Below are 23305 nucleotides of genomic sequence, written 5' to 3' on the forward strand. Positions count from 1 at the left end.
CAGGTACACGGATACATTGTCCCAGGTACATGGAATACATTGTCCCATGTACATTGTCCCAGGTACATGGATACATTGTCTCAGGTACACGGATACATTGTCCCACGTACATTGTCCCAGGTACATTGTCCCAGGTACATGGATACATTGTCCCATGTACATTGTCCCAGGTACATGGATACAATGTCCCAGGTACACGGATACATTGTCCCACGTACATTGTCCCAGGTACATTGTCCCAGGTACATGGATACATTGTCCCATGTACATTGTCCCAGGTACATGGATACATTGTCCCAGGTACATGGATACATTGCCCCAGGTACATGGATACATTGTCCCAGGTACATGGATACATTGTCCCAGGTACATGCATACATTGTCCCAGGTACATGGATACATTGTCCCAGGTAGATGGATACATTGCCCCAGGTAGATGGATACATTGTCCCTGGTACATGGATACATTGTCCCAGGTAGATGGATACATTGCCCCAGGTACATGGATACATTGTCCCAGATACATGGATACATTGTCCTGGGACAGTGCTACATTGCCCCAGGTAGATGGATACATTGTCCCAAGTACATGGATACATTGTCCCAGGTAGGTGGATACATTGTCCCAGGTACGTGGATACATTGTCCCAGGTAGATGGATACATTGTCCCAGGTACATGGATACATTGCCTCAGGTACATAAATACATTGTCCCAGGTACATGGATACCATTGTCCCAGGTACATAAATACATTGTCCCAGGTACATGGATACATTGTCCCAGGTACTCTGATACATTGTCCCAGGTAGATGTATACATTGTCCCAGGTAGATGGATACACTGTCCCAGGTACATGGATACATTGTCCCATGTACATGGATACATTGTCCCAGGTACATGGATCATTGTCCCAGGTACATGGATACATTGCCCCAGGTACATGGATACATTGTCCCAGGTAGATGGATACATTGTCCCAGGTACATGGATACATTGTCCCAGGTACATTGATACATTGTCCCAGGTACATGTATACATTGTCCCAGGTACATGGGTACATTGCCCCAGGTACATTGTCCCAGGTACCGGGAATACATTGTCCCAGGTACACGGATACATTGTCGCAGGTACACGGATACATTGTCCCAGGTACATGGATACATTGTCCCAGGTAGATGGATACATTGTCCCAGGTACATGGATACATTGTCCCAGGTAGATGGATACATTGTCCCAGGTACATGGACACATTGTCCCAGGTGCATGGGTACATTGTCCCAGGTAAAGGGATACATTGTCCCAGGTAGATGGGTACATTGTCCCAGGTAGATGGATACATTGTCCCAGGTAGATGGATACATTGTCCCAGGTACATGGATACATTTACCCAGGTGCATGGATACATTGTCCCAGGTACACTGATACATTGCCCCAGGTACATGGATACACTGCCCCAGGTACATGGATACATTGTCCCAGGTACATTTATACATTGTCCCAGGTACACTGATACATTGCCCCAGGTACATGGATACATTGTCCCAGGTGTATGGATACATTGCCCCAGGTACATGGATACACTGCCCCAGGTACATGGATACATTGTCCCAGGTACATTTATACATTGTCCCAGGTACACTGATACATTGCCCCAGGTACATGGATACATTGTCCCAGGTGTATGGATACATTGCCCCAGGTACATGGATACACTGCCCCAGGTACATGGATACATTGTCCCAGGTGTATGGATACATTGCCCCAGGTACATGGATACACTGCCCCAGGTACATGGATACATTTACCCAGGTACATGGATACATTGTCCCAGGAACATTTATACATTGTCCCAGGTACACTGATACATTGCCCCAGGTACATGGATACATTGTCCTGGGACAGTGCTACATTGCCACAGCTACACGCTGTCCTGCCCTGTCCTGGGCGGGCTGGGTGTGTGTGGGTGTCACGGGTTACGGGGGCAGGCCAGGCCAGGCCGGGCTGTGCCGTGCTGGGCTGCGGACGATGGCGGAGCTGGCGGGCGGGCAGCGCTGCTACTCCGGTCCCGGTCCCGGCCTCGCCTCGGACCGCGGGCGGACGGGCAGCAACGGGGCCGACTCCGGCGCCGACCCGGTCATCTACTTCGTGGGGAAGGCGGCCGACTGCGGCCACGGCCACGGCCACGGCGCCCCGGAGCCGGTCTGCCCCTCTACCCACGCCGCTCCAGCAGCTCCAGCAGCAAGTAAGTGCAGGGGAGGGGAGGGGAGGGGAGGGGAGGGGAGGGGAGGGGAGGGGGAGTCCCAGCTCGGCTACAGCCCCACTTCAGCAACTCTGCCCTGCCTGGGGAAGCCGGCCCTGCCCACCGACCAGAGCAGAGCCGAGCCGGGCTTCCAACACCAAGGCTGCTGTAATGTTAAACCTGTTTGCATCTAACCCTGCTTAAACCTGCTTGTAAACAACCCTGCCACTAAACCTGTTTGCATCTAACCCTGCCTTAAACACAATCTAACTCTGCCTTAAACCTGCTGGTAAACAACCCTATCTTAAACCCAGTGTATCTAACCCTGTCTTAAACCCAGTGTATCTAACCCTGTCTTAAACCCAGTGTATCTAACCCTGTCTTAAACCCAGTGTATCTAACTCTGCCTTAAACCCAGTGTATCTAACCCTGTCTTAAACCCAGTGTATCTAACCCTGTCTTAAACCCAGTGTATCTAACTCTGCCTTAAACCCAGTGTATCTAACTCTGCCTTAAACCCAGTGTATCTAACCCTGCCTTACACCCAGTGTATCTAACTCTGCCTTAAACCCAGTGTATCTAACTCTGCCTTAAACCCAGTCTAACCCTGCCTTACACCCAGTGTATCTAACCCTGCCTCAAACCCAGTCTAACCCTGCCTTAAACCCAGTGTATCTAACCCTGCCTCAAACCCAGTCTAACCCTGCCTTAAACCCAGTGTATCTAACCCTGCCTTAAACCCAGTGTATCTAACCCTGTCTTAAACCCAGTGTATCTAACCCTGCCTTAAACCCAGTGTATCTAACCCTGCCTTACACCCAGTGTATCTAACCCTGCCTTAAACCCAGTGTATCTAACCCTGCCTTACACCCAGTGTATCTAACCCTGCCTTAAACCCAGTGTATCTAACCCTGCCTTACACCCAGTGTATCTAACCCTGCCTTAAACCCAGTGTATCTAACCCTGCCTTACACCCAGTGTATCTAACCCTGCCTTAAACCCAGTGTATCTAACCCTGCCTTACACCCAGTGTATCTAACCCTGCCTTACACCCAGTGTATCTAACCCTGCCTTACACCCAGTGTATCTAACCCTGCCATGCATCGCCTGCTGATGCCCCCCTTCTCCTGCCCCGTGGTCTGCTGGGGTTACAGGCGGTGAGAGGTCACCCCAGGCCACACAGCACCAGTCGTCTGACTCACTGGTGACGGTGCAGGAGAGAACTTAGAAAGATTTCGGAACTGTCCTGAACTTTTTCTGACCCGTTCTGACCAGAACCTTTTTTCCTGGTTAGTATTTTTAGTATTTAATATCCAGTACTAGAAGGGCAGAGCTTTAAGGTGAAAGGGGCAAAGTTTAGAGGAGATGTGTGGGGCAAGTATTTTAACACAGAGGGTGGTGGGGGCCTAGAACGTGCTACCAGGGGTGGTGGTGGAGGTGGAGGCAGATACGTTAGAGGTCTTCAGACAGGCACGTGGATGTGCGGGGAATGGGGGGATTTGGATCACGTGCAGGCAGATGAGGTCAGTTTAACGGCATCGTGTTTGGCACGGCATTATGAACTGAAGGGACTGTTACTCTGTTGTACTGTTCCATGTTCATGAGTTCAGGTCCATATGTCAGAGGAGCAGAATTAGGCCATTCGAGTCTACTCCGCCATTCAATCATGGCTGATCTATCTTTCCCACTCAACTAGGGGTTGCCAACTATCTCACTCCCAAATACGGGACAAGGTGACGTCACCACCCCGCACCCCACGTGACCTCACCCAGCCAGCGGCCACGTGCTCCCGCTCCACCAATGGCGGCCGCCCGGGCTGGGAGGTGGGTTGCTACGCAACCTCCGTTAGGCGGCGCCCGGGCCTCCAGGCCTACACTGTCCGGGCCTACACTGTCCGGGCCTACACTGTCCGGGCCTACAGTGTCCGGGCCTACAGTGTCCGGGCCCACACCGTCCGGGCCCACACCGTCCGGGCCCACACCGTCCGGGCCCACACCGTCCGGGCCCACACCGTCCGGGCCTACACTGTCTGGACCTACAGCGTCCAGGCCTAATATGGGCCAAGGGCGGTCCCGTACGGGACAAACCAATTTAGCTCAAAATACGGGATGTCCCGGCTAATACGGGACAGTTGGCAACCCTACTCTCAACCCCATTCTCCTGCTTTCTCCCCATAACCCCTGAGACCCGCACTAATCCCCAATGACTTGGCCTCCACGGCTGTCTGCGGCAATAAACTCCACAATACTCCTTATGTTCTGGGAACACACAGAGCTGTGATGGGGACTGGATCGGTGACTGGCCACTGATCTGGCCCTCGAACCCTGGGTTCACTTTGTGCGCATTTATTGCCAAGCTGAATAAACATGGTGCCGACATTACAGCGAACTTTAGACTCATTCTCCTGCCTATCAGTTGAGCTGCACAAGAGCTGCACAAACAGTCACGCAGCACAAAACAGGCCCATGCCGACCAACATGCCCCATCTACACTAGCTCCATCTACACTAGTCCCACCTGCTCATGTACGGCCCATATATATCCCTCTAAACCTGTCCTATCTATGTACCTGTCCAAATGTCTTTCAAATGTTGTTATAGTACCCACCTAAACTACCTCCTCGGGCAGATCGTTCCGTACACCCACCACCCTCTATGTGAAAAGGAGGCCCTCATATTTCTATTAAATTTCTCCCCCTCACCTTAAACCTAGGGGTACAGATTCCTCTACACGTTCTCAAAAAAATGTTTTTGTTTAGTTTATAGTCACGTATACTAACGTACAGTGAAAAGCTTTTTATTGCTTGCTAACCAGTCAGTGCAAAGACTACATGGATACAATCAAGCCGTGCAGAAACAGGATAAAGAGAATAATATTTAGCACAAGATAATGTCCAATAAAGTTCTAATTTCATTGGGTAGAAAAACTCCATGCGTTCCCCCTATCTATTCCCCCTCGTGATTTTGCACACCTCTATAAGATCGCCCCTCACCCTCCTGCGCTCCAAAGGAATAGAGTCCCAGCATGCCCCAACCTCTCCCTGTAGCTCAGGCCCCACGAGTCCTGGCAACATCCTCGTAGATCTTCTCTGTGGTCTTTCCAGTTTTAATGATAGTGCGGGTGGACAAACCTGAACACCTTCACGAGTGACAAGTGTGCAAAGTTGTCCGTGTGTGTGTGTGGGGAAGTTTGTCCCTGCAGTTTACATTGTGCCTGTTTGCTCCAGTCTTGTCAGATAAGCCTGTTGCTCTGTGCCACTTGCTAACGTCAGGGACAGATGGCAGGATTGTAGGTTGCAACAGTTAATTAAAAAAAAGCCCATTTCAGTTCTGTTTTTACAAAATCAGCCGTCGTTTTCAGGAAAGTACAACAGGAACTAAATCACTGATCAAAGTATCTTTTGCATACCCCACTAAAGGCACGGACCAGATGTGTTACATGAAACAAAGCGAGTATTTGATGGAAATCCCCTGTCGTGTGAGTGGAAAGAGACGCTCAGGTCAGTTTCTGTTCTGTTTTTTTACTTCAGCATTCCATTAACCTGCAAAGTATTTCATGACTTGATACTTGGGATTGTGCGGTGATTTTTGAAAAATGTTTTGCATCAGTAAGAATGGTCAGAGATGGATACAGAGTGCTGGAGTAACTCAGCGGGTCAGGCAGCATCTCTGGAGAACATGGACACAGAGTGCTGGAGTAACTCAGCGGGTCAGGCAGCATCTCTGGAGAACATGGACACAGAGTGCTGAGGTAACTCAGCGGGTCAGGCAGCATCTCTGGAGAACATGGACACAGAGTGCTGGAGTAACTCAGCGGGTCAGGCAGCATCTCTGGAGAACATGGACACAGAGTGCTGGAGTAACTCAGCGGCTCAGGCAGCATCTCTGGAGAACATGGACACAGAGTGCTGGAGTAACTCAGCGGGTCAGTCAGCATCTCTGGAGAAAAGGAATGGGTGACGTTTCGGGTCGAGACCCTTCTTCAGACCCGAAACGTCACCCATCCCTTCTCTCCCAAGATGCTGCCTGGCTCGCTGAGTTACTCCAGCATTTTGTGTCTACCTTCGATTTAAACCAGCATCTGCAGTTCTTTCCTACACAATAAGAATGGTCAACTGGCTTGCCTCCAGGAAACCCTTAGCAACCGTGGTAAAGTGTTGGTTGTTTATTGTGAATCGTGTTAGATTTTGTGCGTACAACAAAATTAAATAGGTGACAGATACAGAAGGTTTACTTGAGGTGGTAGGAAAAAGAGAGGTTCCCTGGGACTCCAGTTCGTGGCATGGTGGCGCAGTGGGTAGAGCCACTGCCTCACAGCACCAGGGACCCGGGTTCAATCCTGACCTCGGGTGCTGTCTGTGTGGAGTTTGCACGTTCTCCCTGTGACCGAGTGCGTTTCCTCCGGGTGCTCCGGTTTCCTCCCACATCACAAAGACGTGCGGGTTTGTAGGTTGATCGGCCCTCTGTAAATGGTCCCTGGTGTGTAGGGAGTGGATGAGACAGTGGGATAACATAGTGTGAACTTAAGATTTACAATTCTACCAAAGTCAAGAAACCTACAAACCTGTACGTCTTTGGGATGTGGGAGGAAACCGGAGCACCCGGAGAAAACCCACACGGTCACAGGGAGAACGTACAAACTCCATACAGACAGCACCCGTAGTCAGGATCAAACCCGGGTCTCTGGCGCTGTGAGGCAGCATGACAATATGGAGACAGAAGGAACTGCAAATGCTAAATCTTGCATAAAGCTCAAAGCGTTGGAGTACCCAGTGGCTCAGGCAGCATCTCTGGAGAACATGGACACAGAGTGCTGGAGTAACTCAGCGGGTCAGGCAGCATCTCTGGAGAACATGGACACAGAGTGCTGGAGTAACTCAGCGGGTCAGGCAGCATCTCTGGAGAACATGGACACAGAGTGCTGGAGTAACTCAGCGGGTCAGGCAGCATCTCTGGAGAACATGGACACAGAGTGCTGGAGTAACTCAGCGGGTCAGGCAGCACCTCTGGAGAGAAGGAATGGGTGACGTTTTGGGTCAAGACCCTTCTTCAGACGACCTAGCAAGTGATAGGTGGATACAGGTGAGGGGGGTTGTGATTGGAAAATGTGTGGGCAAAGAACAAAGCGACATGGTGGCGCAGCTGTGGAGTTGGTGCCTCACAGCACCAGAGACCCCCAGTTCGATCCTGACTACAGGTGCTGTCTGTGCGGAATTTGCATATTTTCCCCGTGACCGCGTGGGTTTTCCCCGGGCGCTGTGTAGGTTTCCGTGCTGTATCTCTTAACTAAACTAAGCTAAACTAAACTAAAGATGAAATTATAATAATCGTATTGGTATTGCTTGACTAACCTCACCCTATAGCTCAGACACTTGAGTTTTGGCAACTCTTCATAAACTATATAAAATTATAAAATTACTAGACAAAGTGGACCCGTTGGGCCCAAACCTCTCCTGCATTGGTGCAGCACCCCCCCCTCCCCCTCCCCTCAACCCCCCTCTCCCTTCTCCCCCCTTCTCCCCTCCCCTCCTTTTAAACTTTAAAATGTGAATAACTTAAAAAATATAACATCGATTTCAATAAAACTACTTGCATTATCACTAAAGTGACAATGGTGAGTAAGGTGGGCCTACAATTGTCGGGTTATCGTGTACCGTTTTGGCTGAAGTTCAGTCACAAACAAGATAACAAACGAGAGTTTTAGTATATAGATAAAAGGACTGGACAAGCTAGATGCAGGAAAAATGTTCCCAATGTTGGGCGAGTCCAGAACCAGGGGCCACAGTCTAAGAATAAAGGGGAGGCCATTTAAAACTGAGGTGAGAAAAAAACCTTTTCACCCAGAGAGTTGTGAATTTGTGGAATTCTCTGCCACAAGAGGGCATTGGAGGCCAATTCACCGGATGAATTTAAAAGAGAGTTAGATACAGCTCTAGGGGCTAGTGGAATCAAGGGATATGGGGAGAAGGCAGGCACGGGTTACTGATTGTGGATGATCAGCCATGATCACAATGAATGGCGGTGCTGGCTCGAAGGGCCAAATGGCCTTCTCCTGCACCTATTTTCTATGTTTCTATAGATCTTCTCTGTCCCATTACCGGTGGATTATCTGTCAAACTCCTGGCAGTCCTGCATGGGTCCTGTGCTCTCTACCAAAGATTTAATTCTTCAGAAGTTCACAAGTCACAGGAGCAGAATTAGGCCATTCGGCCCGTTGAGTGCACTCCGCCATTCAAACATGGCTGGTCTATCGTTCCCTCTCATGCCTTCTCCCCATAACCCCTGATCCCCTTAACAATCAAAAACCTGTCAATCTCTGTTTTTTAAATATCCATTCACTTATCCTCCACAGTCATCCGTGGCAATGAATTCCAGATTCACCACCCTCTGACTAGAGATAGACACAAAATCCTGGAGTAACTCAGTGGGTCAGGCAGCATCTCTGGAGAGACCATCTCAGCCTGAGTCGCTCCAGTATTTTGTGTCTACCTTCAATTTGAACCAGCATCTGCAGTTATTTTCCTACCCTCTGACTAAGGATATTCCTTCTCTTCGTTGTAAAGGAACGCCCTTTAATTCTGAGGCTGTGCCCTCTGGCCCTAGACTCTCCCACTAGTGGAAACATCCTCTCCACATCCACTCTATCCAGGACTTTCACTTGAATTAAATAATCGAAACAAGATTGTGCCGGGTTAGAAACCGGAAAAACAGGAACATCTGGATCCACAGGTGGTTCTGTCACATCTGCCGGGAAAAGAGAGAACACCAAGCACTCTGGAGCACTTTCAGAACAAGCCAGTCACAGCCTGTGTATTAGACAATAGACAATAGGTGCAGGAGGAAGCCATTCGGCCCTTCGAGCCAGCAATGCCATTCAATGTGATCATGGCTGATCATTCTCATTATTGAAGTGTGGTCTGTAATGAAACAAGGGGAACATGGCAGACACAAAATTGTGGAGTAACTCAGCGGGACAGGCAGCATCTCGGGAGAGAAGGAATGGGTGACGTTTCTGGTCGAGACCCTCCTTCAGACTGATCTTAGGGGAGGGGGCGGGACAGAGATAGAATGTAGTCGGAGACAGGAAGACTAGTGGGAGAACTGGGAAGGGGGAGGGGATGTAGAGAGAGGGAAAGCAGGAACTATCTGAAGTTAGAGAAGTCAATGTTCATACCGCTGGGGTGTAAACTACCCAAGCGAAATATGAGGTGCTGTTCCTCCAATTTGCGCTGGCAATGGAGGAGGCCCAGGACAGAAAGGTCAGATTGGGAATGGGAGGGGGAGTTGAAATGCTGAGCCACTGGGAGATCAGTTTGGTTAAGACGGACTGAGCGGAGGTGTTGAGCGAACCGATTGCCGAGCCTGCGCTTGGTCTGGCCGATGTGGAGAGGTTGACACCTGGAACAGCGGCTACTGTAGATGAGGTTGGAGGAGGTGCAGGTGAAGGAACATGATGACAAGTGCGGTCAGCTTCCTTCCTCAAACTACCTCACTGCGTCCGGTGTTCCCGATGTGGCCTCCTGTACATCGGCGAGTCCAAGTGTAGCCTCGGCGACCGCTTCAACGAACACGTGCGCTCGATCTTTCCAATGCCTGTTGGATCGGTGGCGCAGCGGTAAAGTTGCTGCCTTACAGCGCCAGAGACCTGAGTTCGATCCTGACCACGGGTGCTGTCTGTATCAAGTTTGTACATTTTCCCTGTGATTTCCATGTGGACTTTCTCCGGTCTGGGTTAATTGGCTTCGGTAAAATTTGGGCGGTCACGGTACGTTCTTTAGACTTTACTTTAAAGATACAACACGAAACCAGGCCCATTGGCCCACCGAGTCCGCTCCGACCAGCGATCACCCCGTACACTAGCACGACCCTACGTACTAGGGACAGTTTACGATTTTTTACAGAAGTCAATTAACCCACAAACCCGTTCGCCTTTGGAGTGTGGGAGGAAACCGGAGATCTCGGAGAAAACCCACGCAGGTCACGGGGAGAACGTGCAAACTCCATGCCTGACCTCCACAGATGCCCGGTAGACAGCATTCTAACAGGTTGCATTGCAGCCTGGTACGACAATTCCGGCACACAGGAGGAACACAGTGGCGGCACAGTGGCGCAGCGGTAGAGTTACTGCCTTACAGCGAATGCAGCGCCGGAGACCCGGGTTCCATCCCGACTACGGGTGCTGTCTGTACAGAGTTTGTACGTTCGCCCCGTGACCTGCGTGGGGTTTCTCAGATCTTCGGTTTTCTCCCACACTCCAAAGACGTGCAGGTTTGTAGGTTAATTGGCTTGGTAAATGTAAAAAAATTGTCCCTAGTGGGTGTAGGATAGTGTTAATGTGCGGGGATCGCTGGTCGGCGCGGACCCGGTGGGCCGAAAAGGCCAGTTTCTCTAAACTCTAAACAGCCTACATGCCCCATCTACAATAGTCCCACCTGCCACATTTAGGCCACATCCTTCCCAACCTTTCCAATCCATGTACCTGTCCAAATGTTTTTTCAAACATTGTGATAGTTTCTGCCTCAACTACCTCCTCTGGCAGCTCGTTCCATATACCAACCACCCTTTGAGTGAAAACGTTACCCCTCGTATTCCTATAAAATCTTTCCCCCCTCACCTTAAACCTATGTCCTCGTGTTGTTGATTCTCTGACTCTGGGTAAAAGACTGCGTGCATTCAGCCTATCCCCCTCATATTCTTATACAACTCCTAGGGTTGCCAACTGTCCCGTATTAGCCGGGACATCCCGTATTTTGGGCTAAATTGGTTTGTCCCGTACGGGACCGCCCTTGTCCCGTATTAGGCCTGGGGGGCATTGTAGGCACGGGCGCTGTAGGCCTGGACGCTGTAGGCCTGGACGCTGTAGGCCCACTGTAGGCCCGGACAGTATTGGCCCACGGGCCGCTGTCAGGCCCGGACAGTGTAGGTTAATGGGGAGCGGGGCCGAGTGTGTTCGCCTGACGGAGGTTGCTTAGCAACCCGCCTCCTGGCCCGGGCGGCCGCCGTTGGTGGAGCGGGAGCACGTGGCCGCTGGCTGGGTGAGGTCACGTGGGGCGCGGGGCGATGACGTCACCTTGTCCCGTATTTTGGAGTGAGGAAGTTGGCAACCCTAATAACTCCATAAGATGACCCCCCACCCCCATGCCCCACCATGGAATGTCTTGTTTTTGATATATTTTTCCATTCACTGTCTTGTGGAATTTAAGTATAATTTATGCTTCAGTCAGTCATATTGTGCAAAAACTGGCCCTTTGGCCCACATCGACCAACACGTCCCATCTACACTAGTCCCATTTGCTCGTTTGACCCATATCCCATTAAACCTATCCTATCCACGTAATTAGACAATAGACAATAGGTAATAGGTGTAGGCCATTCGGCCCTTCGAGCCAGCACCGCCATTCACTGTGATCATGGCTGAACATCCACAATCAGAACTCTGTTCCTGCCTTCTCCCCATATCCTTTGACTCCGATATCTTTAAGAGCTCTATCTAACTCTCTCTTGAAAGCATCCAGTGAATTGGCCTCCACTGCCTTCTGTGGCAGAGAATTCCACAGCTTCACAACTCTCTGGTGAAAAGGTTTTTCCTCGTCTCCGTTCTAAATGGCCGACCCCTTATTCATAAACTGTGGCTAAGGTGCTGTAGTATGATTCTGGTTCTGGACTCCCCCAACATCGGGAACATGTTTCCTGCCTCTGGCGTGTCCAATCCCTTAATAATATTATATGTTTCAATAAGATTCCCTCTCATCCATCTAAATTCCCGTGTATACAAACCTAGTTGCTCCAGTCTTTCAACATACCACAGTCCCGCCATCCCGGGGATTAACCTAGTAAACCTATGCTGCACGCCCTCAATAGCAAAAATATCCTTCCACAAATTTGGAGACCAAAACTGCACACAGTACTCCAGGTGCGTTCTCACTAGGGCCAATTGTCCAAATGTTTCTTAAACTTAGTAAGAGTACATGCAACAACTACCTCTTCTGGCAGCTCGTTCCATATACCCACCACCCTTTGTGTGAAAAAGTCACTCACTCCTCAGGTTTCCATTACACCTCTCCCAACCCTTCCGAATTTGGCGGAATGTTTCTGCTTCCTTATTTCATTTCCGCCATTCCGATTTCACCTCATATTTTTCCGCAAAACAGTCGGTAATTGCAATTTGTCAAGTCAGCCGCGAGAGGTTGCTAGGGGTTTCCTGAGAAATCCCCCCGCCCTGGAAGCCTCCCCGAAAATGTGGCACCTAGGCTGGGCAAGGCAGCCAATCTCGACCTCATCGGGACTTCCATGGCCGATTGGTGGGTTGAATTTGCAGCCTGCGGCCAGGGTTCTGGAAATCCAGCCCAGCTGGAACCGGCACATCTATCCCCATAGCCGACTTCCTTGGCCGGCTGGATAAACCAGCAAAGCTCTGGAACCAAGAGTGCCAGAAAATCAGTGGTGGGACTGTAATGAGCAAATATTACATTTGTGCAAGATTATATAACTGCGGTCACGGTGGTGCAGCGGTAGAGTTACTGCCTTACAGCGAATGCAGCGCCGGAGACCCGGGTTCCATCCCGTCTATGGGTGCTGTCTGTACGGAGTTTGTACAATCTCCCCGAGATCTTCGGTTTCCTCCCACACTCCAAAGACGTACAGGTGTGTAGGTTAATTGACTGGGTAAATGTAAAAAAATAATTGTCCCTAGTGCGTGTAGGATAGTGTTAATGTGCGGGAATCGCTGGGCGGCACAGACTCGGTGGGCCGAAGGGCCTGTTTCCGCGCTGTATCTCTAAATCTAAATCTCAAACTATATTAATTAATTAAGACGGGGTTAAAATATAAAACACAGCAGAATAGCCAATTACCACCTTTTTGGGCTGATTATCAATTAATGTGCAAATTTACTTCAACAAGTGCTTCTGTATGCTTAGTCGAGTCGCATATATCAACTGTTTCTTCATAACTTAGTCATACATTTTATGACCATTGATCTTTTATTCAATACCAAGAGAATTGGTATGTGTAAGGAAAAAGCAAAATAGAAAAATCAAAACAAAACCATTTTTTCTGATCAGTCTGAAGAAGGGTCTCGACCCAAAACGTCACCCATTCCTTCTCTCCCGAGATGCTGCCACACCTGCTGAGTTACTCCAACATTTTGTGAATAAATCGATTTGTACCAGCATCTGCAGTTATTTTCTTATACAATTTTTTCTCTGTGTTGCAAAAAGTATCTCTGTTCAATAACCTTCCTATAAATAGCAGAATATACTCATGATCGGCCTGACATTGTACATGTAGTCCAAGAACTACAGACTGTTGGAAATAATAGATGTTTCTCACACATGAATGTAGCACAACGCGTACGCGCAATATGGGGTGCATACTTTTTTTTTGCTGAAAAGTTGCATTATGTGCCATATTATGAGTTTTGATGTAAAATTCTGAATTTTGGACAAATCAAATGTTGGGAGGTCTGCCATAAAATCCCCCCTCACCTTCAACCTGTGTCCCCTGGTTCTTGATTCCCCTGCTCTGGGGGTAAAAGAATGCATGTATCTGATTTAAGGTAGACACAAAATACTGGAGTAACTCAGCGGGTCAGGCAGCATCTCTGGAGAACATGGACACAGAGTGCTGGAGTAACTCAGCGGGTCAGGCAGCATCTCTGGAGAACATGGACACAGAGTGCTGGAGTAACTCAGCGGGTCAGGCAGCATCTCTGGAGAGAAGGAATGGGTGACATTTCGGGTCGAGACCCTTCTTCAGACTGATGACAGGGAAGTGGGTGGTACAGAGATAGAATGTATTCGAGGACAGTCAGACTGGTGGGAGAACTGGGAAGGGGGGTGGGGGTTGGAGAGAGACGAAAGGCAAGGGCTACTTGAAGCTAGAGAAGTCAATGTTCATACATTCTAAACTCCAGTGAATGTTGACCCTCATAACGAGAGGATTTGAGTATAGGAGTAAATCACTGGTGAGACCACATCTGGAGTACTGTGTGCAGTTTTGGTCTCCTAAGTTGAGGAAGGACGTCCTTGCTATTGAGGCAGTGCAGCGTTGGTTCACCAGGTTAATCCCCGGGATGGCGGGACTGTCATATGAGGAAAGATTGGAAAGACTGGGCTTGTATTCACTGGAGTTTAGATGGATGAGTGGGGATCTTATTAAGACATATAAAATTATAAAAGGACTGGACATGCTAGATGCAGGAAAAATGTTCCCAATGTTGGGGGAGTCCAGAACCAGGGGCCATAGTCTAAGAATAAAGGGGAGGCCATTTAAAACTGAGGTGAGAAAAAACTTTTCCACCCAGACAGTTATGAATTTGTGGAATTCTCTGCCACAGAGGGCAGTGGAGGCCAATTCACTGGATGAATTTAAAAGATAGTTAGATAGAGGTCTGGGGGCTAGTGGAATCAAGGGATATGGGGAGAAGGCAGGCACGGGTTACTGATTGTGGATGATCAGCCATGATCACAATGAATGGCAGTGCTGGCTCGAAGGGCCAAATGGCCTCTTCCAGCACCTATTTTCTATGTTTCTCTGCTTCTTTGTAACATGCCATTAGCTTTCTTCACTGCCTGCTGTACCTGCACTCTCGAGTGCAGGAAGGAATTATCAGAACCCTTGACAAACAAGAGTCATGGCTCAGTGGGCAGACTCTGAGTGGAGTCACTGCGTTGCGTGATCAAGTCGAGTCCAGTCCTGCCTGGTTGATTCTCATCTGCACAAGTACAGTGGGGGTTTTGGTTGCAGCAGCAACACAGGCTCTCCAACTCAGACTACAATACAACGTTGAGTACAGAAGTTGGGAGGTCACGTTACAGTTAGGCATAACATTGCTGAGGTCACTGCATTGTTTGTGTTCAGTTTCGTCACCCCGTTGTGGGAAAGATGTTGTCAAGCTGGAGGGAGTGCAGAGCAGATTTACGAGGATGTTGCCAGGACTGAAGGGTCTGAGCTACAGGGAGAGGTTGGGCTGGCTAGCACTTCATTCCTTGGAGTGCAGGAGGATGAGGGGCGATCTTGTCGAGGTGTACAAAATCATGAAAGGAATAGATCGGACAAATGTGTCGGAAGGAACTGCAGATGCTGGTTTAAATCAAAGGGAGACACAAAATGCTGGAGTAACTCAGCGGCTCAGGCAGCATCTGTGGAGAACATGGACACAGAGTGCTGGAGTAACTCAGCGGGTCAGGCAGCATCTCTGGAGAACATGGACACAGAGTGCTGGAGTAACTCAGCGGGTCAGGCAGCATCTCTGGAGAACATGGACACAGAGTGCTGGAGTAACTCAGCGGGTCAGGCAGCATCTCGGGAGAACATGGACACAGAGTGCTGGAGTAACTCAGCGGGTCAGGCAGCATCTCGGGAGAGAAGGAATGGGTGATGTTTCAGGTCGAGACCCTTCTTCAGACTGATGTCAGAGATAGAATGTAGTCTGAGACAGTAAGACCTGTAGAACTGGGAAGGGGGAGGGGATGAGAGAGAGGGAAGGCAAGGGCTCTTTGAAGTTAGAGAAGCCAATGTTCATACCGCTGGGGTGAACCAGCGAAATATGAGGTGCTGTTCCTCCAATTTGCGCTGGGCGTCACTCTGACAATGGAGGAGGCCCAGGACAGAAAGGTCAGACTGGGAGTGGGAGTGGGAGGGGGAGTTGAAGTGCTGAGCCACTGGGAGATCAGGTGGTTAAGACGGACTGAGCTGAGGTGGGATCCCGTTGGAGGTGGCAAAAATGTCAGAGGATTATGTGCTGTGTCCAGTTGCCAATTCCTGTACATCGGCGAGACCAAGCGCAGGCTCGGCGATCGTTTCGCTGAACACCTCCGCTCAGTCCGTCTCAACCTACCTGATCTCCCGGTGGCTCAGCACTTCAACTCCCCCTCCCATTCCCAATCTGACCTTTCTGTCCTGGGCCTCCTCCATTGTCAGAGTGAGAAGAAACTTTTTCACCCAGAGAGTTGTGAATTTGTGGAATTCTGTGCCACAGAGGGCAGTGGAGGCCAATTCACTGGATGGATTTAAGAGAGTTAGAAACATAGAAACATAGAAAATAGGTGCAGGAGTAGGCCATTCGGCCCTTCGAGCCTGCACCGCCATTCAATATGATAATGGCTGATCATCCAGCTCAGTAACCTGTACCTGCCTTCTCTCCATACCCCCTGATCCCTTTAGCCACAAGGGCCACATCTAACTCCCTCTTAAATATAGCCAATGAACTGGCCTCAACTACCTTCTGTGGCAGAGAATTCCACAGACTCACCATTCTCTGTGTGAAGAAATGTTTTCTCATCTCGGTCCTAAAAGACTTCCCCCTTATCCTTAAGGTGTGACCTCTGGTTCTGGACTCCCCCAACATCGGGAACAATCTTCCCGCATCTAGCCTCTCCAACCCTTAAGAATTTTATATGTTTCTATAAGATCCCCCTCTCAGTCTTCTAAATTCCAGGGGCTAGCGGAATCAAGGGGTATGGGGAGAAGGCAGGCACGGGTTACTGATTGCAGATGATCAGCCACGATCACAGTGAATGGCAGTGCTGGATCGAAGGGCCAAATGGCCTCCTCCTGCACCTATTTTCTATGTTTCTATGGGAGTTTCAACAAGTCAAGTTCAGGTTAGTTTAGTTTAGAGACACAGCGTGGAAACAGACCCTGTGGCCCACCGAGTCCGTGCTGACCAGCGATCACCCATTCGCACTAGTTCTACCTGATACTGGTTTTGCATCCCACACACCAGGGACGATATACAGAGGCCAATTGATCTACTCATCTTGCACGTTTTTGGCATGCAGGAGGAAACCGTAGCCTGATGGTTGCTGGGAACAAGCTGCTCTGGAACCTGGAGGTCACGGTTTTCAGGCTCCTGGACCTTCTTCCCCATGGTAGCAGCGAGATGGGAGTGTGGCCAGGGTGGTGTGGGTCAGTGAGAGTGTGGCCAGGGTGGTGTGGGTCAGTGAGAGTGTGGCCAGGGTGGTGTGGGTCAGTGAGAGTGTGGCCAGGGGGGTGTGGGTCAGTGAGAGTGTGGCCAGGGTGGTGTGGGTCAGTGAGAGTGTGGCCAGGGTGGTGTGGGTCAGTGAGAGTGTGGCCAGGGTGGTGTGGGTCAGTGAGAGTGTGGCCAGGGTGGTGTGGGTCAGTGAGAGTGTGGCCAGGGTGGTGTGGGTCAGTGAGAGTATGGCCAGGGTGGTGTGGGTCAGTGAGAGTGTGGCCAGGGTGGTGTGGGTCAGTGAGAGTATGGCCAGGGTGGTGTGGGTCAGTGAGTGTGTGGCCAGGGTGGTGTGGGTCAGTGAGAGTGTGGCCAGGGTGGTGTGGGTCAGTGAGAGTGTGGCCAGGGTGGTGTGGGTCGGTGAGAGTGTGGCCAGGGTGGTGTGGGTCAGTGAGAGTGTGGGTCAGTGAGAGTGTGGCCAGGGTGGTGTGGGTCAGTGAGAGTGTGGCCAGGGTGGTGTGGGTCAGTGAGAGTGTGGGTCAGTGAGAGTGTGGCCAGGGTGGTGTGGGTCAGTGAGAGTGTGGCCAGGGTGGTGTGGGTCAGTGAGAGTGTGGCCAGGGTGGTGTGGGTCAGTGAGAGTGTGGCCAGGGTGGTGTGGGTCAGTGAGAGTGTGGGTCAGTGAGAGTGTGGCCAGGGTGGTGTGGGTCAGTGAGAGTGTGGCCAGGGTGGTGTGGGTCAGTGAGAGTGTGGCCAGGGTGGTGTGGGTCAGTGAGAGTGTGGGTCAGTGAGAGTGTGGCCAGGGTGGTGTGGGTCAGTGAGAGTGTGGCCAGGGTGGTGTGGGTCAGTGAGAGTGTGGCCAGGGTGGTGTGGGTCAGTGAGAGTGTGGGTCAGTGAGAGTGTGGCCAGGGTGGTGTGGGTCAGTGAGAGTGTGGCCAGGGTGGTGTGGGTCAGTGAGAGTGTGGCCAGGGTGGTGTGGGTCAGTGAGAGTGTGGCCAGGGTGGTGTGGGTCAGTGAGAGTGTGGGTCAGTGAGAGTGTGGCCAGGGTGGTGTGGGTCAGTGAGAGTGTGGCCAGGGTGGTGTGGGTCAGTGAGAGTGTGGCCAGGGTGGTGTGGGTCAGTGAGAGTGTGACCAGGGTGGTGTGGGTCAGTGAGAGTGTGGCCAGGGTGGTGTGGGTCAGTGAGAGTGTGGCCAGGGTGGTGTGGGTCAGTGAGAGTGTGGCCAGGGTGGTGTGGGTCAGTGAGAGAGTGGCCAGGGTGGTGTGGGTCAGTGAGAGTGTGGCCAGGGTGGTGTGGGTCAGTGAGAGTGTGGCCAGGGTGGTGTGGGTCAGTGAGAGTGTGGCTAGGGTGGTGTGGGTCAGTGAGAGTGTGGCCAGGGTGGTGTGGGTCAGTGAGAGTGTGGCCAGGGTCGTGTGGGTCAGTGAGAGTGTGGCCAGTGTGGTGTGGGTCAGTGAGAGTGTGGCCAGGGTGGTGTGGGTCAGTGAGAGTGTGGCCAGGGTGGTGTGGGTCAGTGAGAGTGTGGCCAGGGTGGTGTGGGTCAGTGAGAGTGTGGCCAGGGTGGTGTGGGTCATTGAGAGTGTGGGTCAGTGAGAGTGTGGCCAGGGTGGCGTGGGTCAGTGAGAGTGTGGCCAGGGTGGTGTGGGTCAGTGAGAGTGTGGCCAGGGTGGTGTGGGTCAGTGAGAGTGTGGCCAGGGTGGTGTGGGTCAGTGAGAGTGTGGCCAGGGTGGTGTGGGTCAGTGAGAGTGTGGCCAGGGTGGTGTGGGTCAGTGAGAGTGTGGCCAGGGTGGTGTGGGTCAGTGAGAGTGTGGCCAGGGTGGTGTGGGTCAGTGAGAGTGTGGGTCAGTGAGAGTGTGGGTCAGTGAGAGTGTGGCCAGGGTGGTGTGGGTCAGTGAGAGTGTGGGTCAGTGAGAGTGTGGGTCAGTGAGTGTGTGGCCAGGGTGGTGTGGGTCAGTGAGTGTGTGGCCAGGGTGGTGTGGGTCAGTGAGAGTGTGGGTCAGTGAGAGTGTGGGTCAGTGAGAGTGTGGCCAGGGTGGTGTGGGTCAGTGAGAGTGTGGGTCAGTGAGAGTGTGGGTCAGTGAGTGTGTGGCCAGGGTGGTGTGGGTCAGTGAGAGTGTGGCCAGGGTGGTGTGGGTCAGTGAGAGTGTGGCCAGGGTGGTGTGGGTCAGTGAGTGTGTGGCCAGGGTGGTGTGGGTCAGTGAGTGTGGCCAGGGTTGTGTGGGTCAGTGAGTGTGTGGCCAGGGTGGTGTGGGTCAGTGAGAATGTGGCCAGGGTGGTGTGGGTCAGTGAGAGTGTGGCCAGGGTGGTGTGGGTCAGTGAGTGTGTGGCCAGGGTGGTGTGGGTCAGTGTGGTGTGGGTCAGTGAGTGTGGCCAGGGTGGTGTGGGTCAGTGAGAGTGTGGCCAGGGTGGTGTGGGTCAGGGTGGTGTGGGTCAGTGTGGTGTGGGTCAGTGAGAGTGTGGCCAGGGTGGTGTGGGTCAGTGAGAGTGTGGCCAGGGTGGTGTGGGTCAGTGAGAATGTGGCCAGGGTGGTGTGGGTCAGTGAGAGTGTGGACAGGGTGGTGTGGGTCAGTGAGTGTGTGGCCAGGGTGGTGTGGGTCAGTGTGGTGTGGGTCAGTGTGGTGTGGGTCAGTGAGTGTGGCCAGGGTGGTGTGGGTCAGTGAGAGTGTGGCCAGGGTGGTGTGGGTCAGTGTGGTGTGGGTCAGGGTGGTGTGGGTCAGTGAGAGTGTGGCCAGGGTGGTGTGGGTCAGTGAGAGTGTGGCCAGGGTGGTGTGGGTCAGTGTGGTGTGGGTCAGGGTGGTGTGGGTCAGTGAGAGTGTGGCCAGGGTGGTGTGGGTCAGTGTGGTGTGGGTCAGGGTGGTGTGGGTCAGTGAGAGTGTGGCCAGGGTGGTGTGGGTCAGTGAGTGTGTGGCCAGGGTGGTGTGGGTCAGTGAGAGTGTGGCCAGGGTGGTGTGGGTCAGTGAGTGTGTGGCCAGGGTGGTGTAGGTCAGTGAGAGTGTGGCCAGGGTGGTGTGGGTCAGTGAGAGTGTGGCCAGGGTGGTGTGGGTCAGTGAGAGTGTGGCCAGGGTGGTGTGGGTCAGTGAGAGTGTGGCCAGGGTGGTGTGGGTCAGTGAGAGTGTGGCCAGGGTGGTGTGGGTCAGTGAGAGTGTGGCCAGGGTGGTGTGGGTCAGTGAGAGTGTGGCCAGGGTGGTGTGGGTCAGTGAGAGTGTGGCCAGGGTGGTGTGGGTCAGTGAGAGTGTGGCCAGGGTGGTGTGGGTCAGTGAGAGTGTGGCCAGGGTGGTGTGGGTCTCTGATGATGCCGGCTGCCTTTTTGAGGCAGTGACTCCAGTAGATTCCTTCGATGGTGGGGGGGTCAGTACAGTGATGGACCAGGCAGTGTCCACCACTCTCTGTAGTCTCCTTCGTCCCAGGGTATTTGAGTTACAAAACTGGGCCATGATTCCACCAAACATGGTGATTGAAAGGCCACAGTCCAACCAAACCACCCCATCTACGTCCCGCCTGCCCCATCCACACTAGTCCCACCTGCCCCATCTACACTAGTCCCACCTGCCCCATCTACACTTGTCCCACCTTCCCCATCTATACTAGTCCCACCTGCCCCATCTACACAAGTCCCACCTGCCCCAGTTCCACCTGCCCCATCTACACCAGTCCCACCTGCCCCATCTACACTTATCCCACCTGCCCCATCTACACCAGTCCCACCTGCCCCATCTACACTTATCCCACCTGCCCCATCTACACCTATCCCACCTGCCCCATCTACACTAGTCCCACATGCCCCATCTACACTAGTCCCACCTGCCCCATCTACACCAGTCCCACCTGCCCCATCTACACCAGTCCCACCTGCCCCATCTACACTAGTCCCACCTGCCCCATCTACACTAGTCCCACCTGCCCCATCTGCACCAGTCCCACCTGCCCCATCTACACTAGTCATACCTGCCCCATCTACACTAGTCATACCTGCCCCATCTACACTAATCCCACCTGCCCCATCTACGTCCCGCCTGCCCCATCTACACTAGTCCCACCTGCCCCATCTATGTCCCGCCTGCCCCATCTACACTAGTCCCACCTGCCCCATCTACACTAGTCCCACCTGCCCCATCTACATTTATCCCACCTGCCCTATCTATGTCCCGCCTGCCCCATCTACACTAGTCCCACCTGCCCCACCTACACCAGTCCCACCTGCCCCATCTACATTTATCCCACCTGCCCCATCTACACTAGTCCCACCTGCCCCATCTACACTAGTCCCACCTGCCCCATCTACACTTGTCCCACCTTCCCCATCTATACTAGTCCCACCTGCCCCATCTACACAAGTCCCACCTGCCCCAGTTCCACCTGCCCCATCTACACCAGTCCCACCTGCCCCATCTACACTTATCCCACCTGCCCCATCTACACCAGTCCCACCTGCCCCATCTACACTTATCCCACCTGCCCCATCTACACCTATCCCACCTGCCCCATCTACACTAGTCCCACATGCCCCATCTACACTAGTCCCACCTGCCCCATCTACACCAGTCCCACCTGCCCCATCTACACCAGTCCCACCTGCCCCATCTACACTAGTCCCACCTGCCCCATCTACACTAGTCCCACCTGCCCCATCTGCACCAGTCCCACCTGCCCCATCTACACTAGTCATACCTGCCCCATCTACACTAGTCATACCTGCCCCATCTACACTAATCCCACCTGCCCCATCTACGTCCCGCCTGCCCCATCTACACTAGTCCCACCTGCCCCATCTATGTCCCGCCTGCCCCATCTACACTAGTCCCACCTGCCCCATCTACACTAGTCCCACCTGCCCCATCTACATTTATCCCACCTGCCCTATCTATGTCCCGCCTGCCCCATCTACACTAGTCCCACCTGCCCCACCTACACCAGTCCCACCTGCCCCATCTACATTTATCCCACCTGCCCCATCTACACTAGTCCCACCTGCCCCATCTACACTAGTCCCACCTGCCCCATCTACACTAGTCCCACCTGCCCCATCTACACTAGTCTCACCTGCCCCATCTACACTCGTCTCACCTGCCTCATCTACACTAGTCCCACCTGCCCGATCTACACTAATACCACATGCCCCATCTACACTAGACCCACCTGCCCCATCTACACTAGTCCCACCTGCGCCATCCACACTAGTCCCACCTGCGCCATCCACACTAGTCCCACCTGCCCCATCTACACTAGTCCCACCTGCCCCATCTACACTAGTCCCACCTGCCCCATCTACACTAGTCCCACCTGCCCCATCTACACTAGTCCCACCTGCCCCATCTACACCAGTCCCACCTGCCCCATCTACACTTATCCCACTTGCCCCATCTACACTAGTCCCATCTGCCCCATCTGGACCAGTCCCACCTGCCCCATCTACACTAGTCCCACCTGCCCCTTCTACACTAGTCCCACATGCCCCATCTACACTAGTCCCACCTGCCCCATCTACACTAGTCCCACCTGCCCCATCTACACAAGTCCCACCTGCCCCAGTCCCACCTGCCCCATCTACACCAGTCCCACCTGCCCCATCTACACTTATCCCACCTGCACCATCTACACTTATCCCACCTGCCCCATCTACACCAGTCCCACCTGCCCCATCTACACTTATCCCACCTGCCCCATCTACATCTATCCCACCTGCCCCATCTACACTAGTCCCACATGCCCCATCTACACTAGTCCCACCTGCCCCATCTACACCAGTCCCACCTGCCCCATCTACCCTAGTCCCACATGCCCCATCTACACCAGTCCCACCTGCCCCATCTATGTCCCGCCTGCCCTATCTACACTAGTCCCACCTGCCCCATCTACACTAGTCCCACCTGCCCCATCTACATTTATCCCACCTGCCCCATCTACACTAGTCCCACCTGCCCCATCTGCACCAGTCCCACCTGCCCCATCTGCACCAGTCCCACCTGCCCCTTCTACACTAGTCCCACCAGCCCTATCTACACTAGTCCCACCTGCCCCATCTACACTAGTCCCACCTGCCCCATCTACACTAGTCTCACCTGCCCCATCTACACTCGTCTCACCTGCCTCATCTACACTAGTCCCACCTGCCCCATCTACACTAATACCACATGCCCCATCTACACTAGTCCCACCTGCC

The 23305-nt window shown here is 52.5% G+C and overlaps 1 protein-coding gene across 1 annotated transcript in view; it reads left to right on the top strand.

The window, feature by feature from the left end:
- Positions 1-1970: 1970 nt before the first annotated feature.
- Positions 1971-23305, top strand: part of LOC144593964 (RUN and FYVE domain-containing protein 2-like) — an 87073-nt gene continuing 65738 nt past the window's right edge. The window contains exons 1-2 of the mRNA XM_078400138.1: positions 1971-2243; positions 5658-5738. Of these exons, the coding sequence (XP_078256264.1) occupies positions 2027-2243; positions 5658-5738 (298 nt within the window). The 5' untranslated portion in view covers positions 1971-2026. The remainder of the gene's footprint in view (positions 2244-5657; positions 5739-23305) is intronic.

Source organism: Rhinoraja longicauda, chromosome 1 (genome assembly GCF_053455715.1).
Source record: "Rhinoraja longicauda isolate Sanriku21f chromosome 1, sRhiLon1.1, whole genome shotgun sequence".
Classification (NCBI taxonomy): Eukaryota; Metazoa; Chordata; class Chondrichthyes; order Rajiformes; family Arhynchobatidae; genus Rhinoraja; species Rhinoraja longicauda.